The sequence below is a fragment of the Hirundo rustica genome, chromosome 4 (genome assembly GCF_015227805.2).
Source record: "Hirundo rustica isolate bHirRus1 chromosome 4, bHirRus1.pri.v3, whole genome shotgun sequence".
Lineage (NCBI taxonomy): Eukaryota > Metazoa > Chordata > Aves > Passeriformes > Hirundinidae > Hirundo > Hirundo rustica.
Window position 1 is genome coordinate 60,554,248 of NC_053453.1, and position 8,420 is coordinate 60,562,667.

An 8,420-nucleotide genomic window follows, 5' to 3' on the forward strand; every position below is an offset into this window, starting at 1 on the left:
CCCGGGGCGGGGGAGCCCGCGCGGCCCCGGGGCGGCGCTTGGCCGTCCCGCCAGAGCAGGCGCGGCCGGCGGCAGCAGCGGCGCGGAGGACGAGGAGGTAACGCCGGCGCCGCCCGCGGCACGGCTCGGGGAGGGACGGGGAGCCCGGGGGGCCGCGCAGCCCCGCAGCGGGGCCCGGCCGCCTCGCCGGAGGGGCCGCCCGACCCCGCCCCGGCCCCCGCGCGGGTCCCGGCGCTCCCGGAGCGCTGCCGCCGCCGGGATCCCGCCGCGCCCGGGCGCCCTCGGCTCCCCGCGGGTTGGCGGAGCGGGTTGAGGGGGCGATCCTGCTCTCTGCTGCCGGCGACAGCCCCGTGCCGGCCAGCCGGGATCCCCCGGGCAGGACCGGACCTGCGGTGCTGGATGGAGACGGGCCGGGCGGGCCGCTCACGGGCGGAGACGGCTTGGGCAAACGCGGCTTTTCCGTGCCGGCGTTTAGCATGGAATGTGCTTTAAATTAAAAAAAAAAAAACCATACCAAGCTAGGAAGTTTTTTCTTAATTTTTATCCGTCTCGCGAGTTTTTCAGTGGTTTAGAGCTGTGCGCGCTCAGCAGAAAGGCAGAACTGTGCGGCACACTTGCTCTCCGCACTCGGGAGAAGTGTACAATCTGCTATTTAACTAAAGGTATCTTCCTTCAGTGTCGCCGAGGAACATTTCTTTAAGGGTGAAAGAAAGGGTTTTGGTTTCAATTCTGAGTTTTTGAGGGATGCTTATATATCAGCCCAAAATGCACTGTGATATAATTTGAGCGTTCAACGAGTAAGATTATTTTTTAAAAAAGCGAAAGTTACTGTGCCGGAGTAGCAATTGTGTAACCACTGTGCATGAAGTAAAGTTATGAAACAGTATCAAGCATTGAGTCAGAGCAGTTCAGTGAGAGAGACTGTAAGTACAGTTTGGGAGAAGGAAAATGTGTCACAACGGCAGGAAATTATGTTGAATTTTTGTTTGGGCCAATTGGGAAGGATCACGGTGAGCAGGTTTTTCTCACTTTTCTATTCTCTGTGCTATTTTGTAAGATGATTTCTTCCATTTTTGTCACCCTCCAGGTAAAGTACCTGGAAGTGAACTGCTCAAGTTAGCTGAAATACATGGGAATAACACAGGAGATATATGACATATATGTGACCATATCCCAGCCCGTGGCTGCTTCTACCTGTAACATAAATGTCAATGAGAAGAGATTGAGCAGTAAATGGCAAATTCTCCCAGCAAAGATCTTGCTTCAGTATGCATTTCAGCTCCCTGTATGTGAAAAAATCATAAATTTATTTGCACAACTTGTGCTCTGCCATGTTAAAAGAAATGTAACCTAGTTAGTGATTTTTTTTGGTTTCCATATCTACACCTTGTGTTATAGTCTTATTTTAAAAAAATCTAATACATAAACATATATTATACACTTACTAGATATTTGTATTCTATTTAATATTCTATAACTTTTATTATTTGAACTCCTCAAGTCTCTATTACTTGAGATTAGTGGTTTTTTTTGGTTTTTTTGTTTTTTTTTTTTGTGGTAGCTGTATTCTTTGTCATAGACTGTGATATAAATTTGATTTTAGTGTTGCAGCTTCCTGGGAATTAAAATCACAACACATGTAAATAGTTTATCAATATAAATTAAGTATGTTATCTTTAATTTTTCAGACAGCTATCCTGGGAAGAAGCCTTCTTCCTAGGGAAAATTTGCATGTTGCCTCTCAGACCTGGGCAGAGCCTTATTTGCCCTTAAAAAATGTATGGTAGACGATAAGAGGGGGAGAGTACGTGTCTTGGGGACCCCCTTCCATGGTATGGTCCCAGTTTTGTCACTCCATCTCCGAGCACTGGAACCCCAGGGCTGCCAAGGTGATTTAGCCCTGCTAAGAGACTTTCCTTGGTGTTTTTAATGCGATTTTTAAGGCCCATGTGCTTAAAAACCAACTCCAAGCTGCACAAGAGTGGAGCTATTCAGAAGTTTTATCAGCACAGAGGTACACGAAAATGGGATGAAAGCAGTTCTCCTTTCCTACCTTCCTTCTTCCTGCTGAGAGTGTCCCAAGGAGGGAAAGGCACGTGTCTTTCAGAGGCCTCCTCAAGGCAATGAAGTGTTTTAGTTCATCTTTCATCAGGCTGAAGTGACCCAGCTGCTCTGTCATGATATATCTAATCCCACCTACAGAGCACCCCATCCCTTTCTTTGGGTGCACAGTGTTTTTTCCAGAAAGAGGACACAGAAAGCTTCTGTTAGTTTTTTCTCCACGTATGCCACCATAGAAAAACAAGAGAGAGAAGCCCACTAGGCAGCAAGTTTAACTACTGGGGGTTTTTTCCTCTTTATTTCTCCTTTTGCTTAATGTAGCTGGAACCAACTTTGGGTAAGACAGATGTTTTGAATACCTAGAATAATTATTCTGACTTGTATGTAAAGCAAAGCGGCCTCGTGCAGCCCTCATTGCACTCCTGAAACTGCCTGAAGTCACACTAGGGCTAAACAGAAAAGGGGCAGCATGATGAAGAATATGTTGCAGGGCAGAGATAAGAAGTGGAAAAGAAGTAAACAAGTTAAGTGTGTGTGAAAAGAAAATATTTACAACCTTGGTGGTTCTTAGAGGCAGATATCTGCTGGGTACGCTGCAGATACCATTCATAGACATCCAGCATTCTTCAGTACGAAAATGAGGGTGCAAGAATATTGTGCAACTCACCCTGGAGCTGGGATCTGATTGGGAAAGTACTTATTATTTCAAGGTTGAGTAATACTGCTGCAGTCAGTGGGGCTGTGTTAGCAAGTCTGTGGTGTGTTAGTTCTCACCGATTCCTTTTAGATAATCAGCTGTACACTGAAAGGAAGGCAGGGCTGATGAATCTCTGTGCTTACATTACTTTTAGGAAATGTACAGGGTGTTCTGTAAACATTGCACAGCTCTTGTACTGCACAGGTAAACAAAGACTGAGGCACTGGCCAGTGCAGACTGTCCAGTGCATCCTTGCCTTTTACTCATTCTCTTACTAAAGACCTACATCAAGTAACCAGAGACAGATCTGGCCTCTTCCATGCTGTTTTCTGAGTTACCATGGTTTCAGTGGAAAGTTGATTCTGGTATTTAATTTTTTGGGAATGGAAACACAGGAACTCCCACTGCTGATGGACAGCTGTGGTCTTGCTGCCAGCACATCTTGCTGCATGGTCTTGTCCCTCCCCTCAATATGGCACTTTTCTCTGACAAGCATCTGAAATGCTCATTGATCTAAAACTTTACTTTCTCTCTTGGGCGTTCTGCAGTTGCTCTTTCCCCACTGCTGCAATCTCATAATCTCTCTCCAGCATAACAGATGAACAGGAATTTGAGTGTATTTGCCACTGTATATTTGAAAAAAACCCCTTTCAGTTCTGTCCTTTTTTTTATTGTAGCTCTAATGTTTACATTTCAGTAAACAAAGCACAGCTCTTCTGTAGCATTTGGCTTTTGGCCAGAAAATCTGCAATGAAGCTTTTTCCTCCTTTCTTGCTTGCTGGTTTTCCTGCTGCCTGTACCCTAACTAAAGCAGCATGGCCTAGCAGAGAAAGGCATTACTTAGCCCTACTTCTGTAGGCAAATTCAATGGGCTTGGCAGCTACAATTACCGCGACTGATTGAATGCTTCATGAAGGAGCCAAAGGTGTACTCCCCGTGTATCCAGATCGCCCTCCTTGTTTAGCAAAACATCGTTTAAGTACTTACCTTCTCATTGTCCTCCCTGGTGGTTGTTTTCCAAGGCAGCTTCTCAAGTGTCTGCTACTGATTCGCATCCCTCCGGCTCCCACTGAGCATCCTGCAGACAACATCTCACATTATTTTGCTTGAGCACAGGAAAGCACGTGTTCTTTTCTTCCTTGGCTCTGCCATTTCATTGAGGGAACGGGCTTTTTGCTGAATACAGAAATACACGCTTCATACTGCATTTATTTATTTTCCAAGTGCGATTCATAAAACATTAAACTGCTTTATTCCTCTGCATCACTTATGGGTGAGAATACTTCTGTAGGTAAAATTCAGTGACTAATGAATTCGTGCACTCAGCTGCAAGGAAAGTAAAGGCCCCACTTCCCACCGGTTCCCCCCTCCCCAGGATGGGGATCTGATCTGTGGATCAGATCTGACATGCCTATTTTTTAACTCTGTTAAAAATGGAATCTTTTACAGTTGCATTTTCATAGTTTTCTGCCAACCAGTGTTTGGTTTTGTTTCAGGTTCACTGTCTCAATGGAAGTGGTACCAGCCTGGGTCCCAGCAGTAGGTTTCACACTCCTGCCACATGCAGGAGGACTTTTAGGAAGCAATATAACCAAAAGGGAAATCCCAACATGGTATGAAACTCTGCAGAAGCCATCCTGGTGTCCACCTAACTGGGTGTTTGCTCCTGTTTGGGGAACTCTCTATACATCTATGGGGTATGTTTTTCACATTGTATTAAGGCACTGACCTGATCTCAAAGTTGCTTTTGGTATAATGCTGGACCAGAGGACTATGACTGTACTCCTGTGGCTGTATGTTTGTAAGAAACTGTGTCAAGCTGCGTGTTTAACAGGTAAAAACATGTTCTGGCAGTTGTGTGTGGGTTTGATAGGACATTCTGTATGCAGAAGAATCCACATCAAAAGCAGGAGCTTGAAAAGCTGCCATTAATTTGCTTTCCTCATTCATTCTGAGGGGAAGACCTGCCAAGCTGCAAACAGTGGAGCAAGCCAGCACTGAGATTTCTTCTAATTATGTCCTTCAGTAATTTTAGGAAAATTTTAAAAAAAGGGTGGGGGAAATTAGGATAGAACTGTTCTAACAGAGCTCAATAATGCAATGGATGAAACGGAATGCTAGGTTGGCACTCCCACATTCTCTCATTTTGGTTTAATTTTCTTTCCAGAAAAGCTCTGTAGTTTCTATAACCACATGTCCTGTTCCTCTCCATCAGTATTCTCTTTTTTCTCCTCATACAGGCTGTACTTTTTAACTTAAATAAGTGATATACTTGTGTATTTGAAGAGTTAACATTTGAATGAGATCATTACTGACCTGTGAATAAAAGCATGCCTTTTATCAAGAAGAAAAGAGCTGGGTGGCTTTCCTGACATCTTCAAGTTGATTGCAAAATCTGTAACCCCGTGTCTGGATTCCTCACCACAAATCTGGGTAGCAGGTTAAATACCTTGAAAAAGTCCAGATTGTGACAGCTTATCAGTTATTTTGGTAATAGCAGAATCAGTGTATCCTAAGGTGGATGGTCTTGGTTATGTATTATACATCCAGCCCAGTGAAAAGATCATACATAGTACCAGCCTTCTCTAATCCATCATGCACACACATTCCTTGCATGACCAAGACATTTCATTCCTCCAGAATCTCTTAAATATATGGAAAGCAACAAATAAACCAAGATTTAGTAAGCTTACCTGCCTTTCTTGACACTTAGATTCCTGCATTTGTACATCACAGTCTTGGTCTGAAGTTGAAGTTAGATGTATGAACAAGTTCAGGTCCACGCTGCTCTGGAAATCACTTAGGAAACTGAAGCTTCTGATGCTTACACTGCCCCAACGTTTTGTTTTCATTATTCTCTGCAATCAAACTGCCAAAATAGCAAAGCTGCACTGTTCAGACCCTGTGAAAGTAAGGACAGTGACTAAAGGGCTGCTCCTGCTCCCCATAATCAGCTGTGCTTTGGGATCCCACTCAATGCCATTCATTTAATCCACTTCAAAAGTGGGTTTTAATTTATTTTTTTAAAATCTTTAAAATACCATGTCCCAGTACTGAAACAAAGTTTCATCACTATTTGCATCTTTAGACTTGTTTCTGTTTCAACATGGCATTCTTTTTTAAGACTGAAATGCAGTAGGTTATCTGCTTCTAATGCACTTAAAAGTGAGAGTTCTGGCATGATTGGATTTTTTCTCTCTCCATATTGTTATCCAGAGCAGCTGATTAAGCCTGTGCTGTCACTTACTTTGCCAAGTAGGGCCTGGATATCCAAATCTTCCAAATTCATCTAGACCCTGGCACTGAAGTTATTTCATTGATCAAGAATGTGTGGTAGCTTTGAACAGTGTAGTGAATGACACCTCCCCTTTGCTTTCTGCAGATACGGCTCCTACCTGGTGTGGAAGGAACTGGGGGGCTTCAGTGAAAAGTCAGTGGTTCCTCTGGGTCTGTATGCAGGGAACCTGGCTTTAAACTGGGCATGGACTCCAATATTTTTTGGAGCTCACAAAATGGGATGGGTAAGTGGAATACTAAGTTTCTGAACCAAAGGCTCCTACTCTTATTTACAAGGTATTAGCATGAAAGGTTTGTGTCACAATCTTTTCTCCCTGAGAATGGGTCTGAATCCAAAATATGGCTTGCAGAACTTTTCTAAAATTCTCTTTCATGCATGCCAGCAGCCACCTGAGAGAATTTACAGATCTGGATCATCCTTAAATAGATAGATTTCAAGCAGCTTTCTGCCAGCCTTTGGTAAGAGGTTTGTGTGACAAGAAAACATAAATATTTATGCCTAATAGCAATTCCTAGGTCTTTCTGGCAAACAGCAGTGATAAGTAGCTTATTACAACATTATTCAGGTGATCAACACCCCTTTTAAAAAGGACTCATTTTCTGCAGCTCTCTGAAGAGAAACAGCTCAATTATTCTCAAAAATAAGAACTGGTAATAAAAAATATAAAATATTTGCCTGGTTCTCTAGCTGTACATGCTTTAACAGGGAAAGACTGCAATCCATCACAGTTTCATTCACACCTCATCTCTTCAGGTGACATGAACAAACTGGACAGGTTTCCTTGTTCCAAGTCACTCTGGGAAGTGTCTCACTGCCCACTAAAGAGGGTATGGGTGAGAAAGACTTCATTCTCCCTCTCTGCTCCCAGCTGTAATGAATGACCTTTCTTGTATTTATACTTGAAGTGATTTGTAACTCAGCAGAAATCCATCATCTTTTTCTGCTGGCTGATTTTCTGAGAAGGATTTAACTCGCAGAGGAATAGAACAGGTGGAAAGAGTGACACACAGGAAATACAACGAGTGAAAACAACACTAACCACCTTCTGTGTTTCAGGGGTTGGTGACTCTCCTGCTTACAACTGGTACAGCAACAGCTACCACTGCTTCCTGGTACAACATCAACAAAACAGCAGCTTATTTGATGGTTCCTTATTTAGCTTGGCTAAGCTTGGCTTCTGCACTCAATTATCGGGTCTGGAAGGACAATCGCAACAAGAAAAAGCCTGAATAAGCAGTTTGCAGCCAAAACCATGTTTTTCCCACAATATTTTTTTATATAAAAAGTTATGGCCTTATATTTTTAGGTGAACTATTTCTGCCATTACTTTGGTAATTACAAGCTGACAAAACAAATACAACTTTATTGGGCAAGCCACAAAGGGGTGTATGCCTGATTGGGTTTTATAGCAAATGAGAAGAAAGTCTTGACTGAAAAGTGGTAAGTGCCATATTAGAGTATTATATGTTACATGACAATATTACATGTTACATGACAACGACAACAGCATTTTAACTGTTACCAGAATAAAGCAGGAACCAAACTTGCTTGTGTTCAGAGGAAGAAATCCAGCCACACACTAACACAGTTTCCAGAAAGGTGTTCCTAACAGGTGTTCCACGGTGATTGTGGCCTGAATCTTTCATATTTACCACTAGGCACAGTGCTTTTGTGCTATGATGTGTATGACTACAGCCACCAGATATTTGTCTTCTGGCCATTGTACTCTGGAAATGTTTAAGACAAGCTCTTTTTAACAATTTGTGCTTTCCCACTTAGAAGAACTGTACATGCATTCAACTAAATGCATTAAACTACATGTAAACTTAATAACCTTGTTCCTTACTGGTATTGTTTTGAGCAGTGAAGGCAGCAGAAAACTACAGCCTCAAAGACAGTCCCTTCATCTCTTCTTCTTACCTTTGCAATGGCTGAGAAAAACCAGGAAATTCAGAGCACCTGTAAAGAAACTGTGAGAACCCACTTACAACATTTCTTTAATCAAATGTAAGGAGCCCAAACCAGTTTGGGTTCCCCTGAACAGGCCAGCATGGTGTGAGCATCACTCCTGACTGTGCAACCCCACTGTCCGTTCTGCCCTACCTGCACAGCAACTGGATTTTCCTGAGTTTATTTCTCCACCCTGTGCTCCAGTCAGTGAACAAAGCAGGTTCCTGCAGACCATCCTGAAATAGCCTCAAATATTCCTTTGTGCTCCTGATCGTGGATAATGCGCTGCACGTTTGCAAAGTTTGAAGCAAGGTTTAGAACACTTACACAATTTTATAACTGTACTTTCCTCTCAAGCACATCCTAATTTCTGCAAACTAGCTTAAATAATTACTATCCATACAATATATATGT

At 43.0% G+C, this 8,420-nt stretch overlaps 1 protein-coding gene across 1 annotated transcript; it reads left to right on the forward strand.

Moving 5' to 3' along the window:
- The first annotated feature begins 36 nt into the window (after positions 1–36).
- Positions 37–7,889, forward strand: TSPO (translocator protein). The gene is made up of 4 exons (XM_040061426.1): positions 37–97; positions 4,255–4,455; positions 6,141–6,279; positions 7,113–7,889. Exons 2-4 carry the CDS (start codon positions 4,268–4,270, stop codon positions 7,287–7,289), a joined length of 504 nt encoding a protein of 167 aa, XP_039917360.1. The 5' UTR covers positions 37–97; positions 4,255–4,267; the 3' UTR covers positions 7,290–7,889.
- The last annotated feature ends 531 nt before the right edge of the window (positions 7,890–8,420 follow it).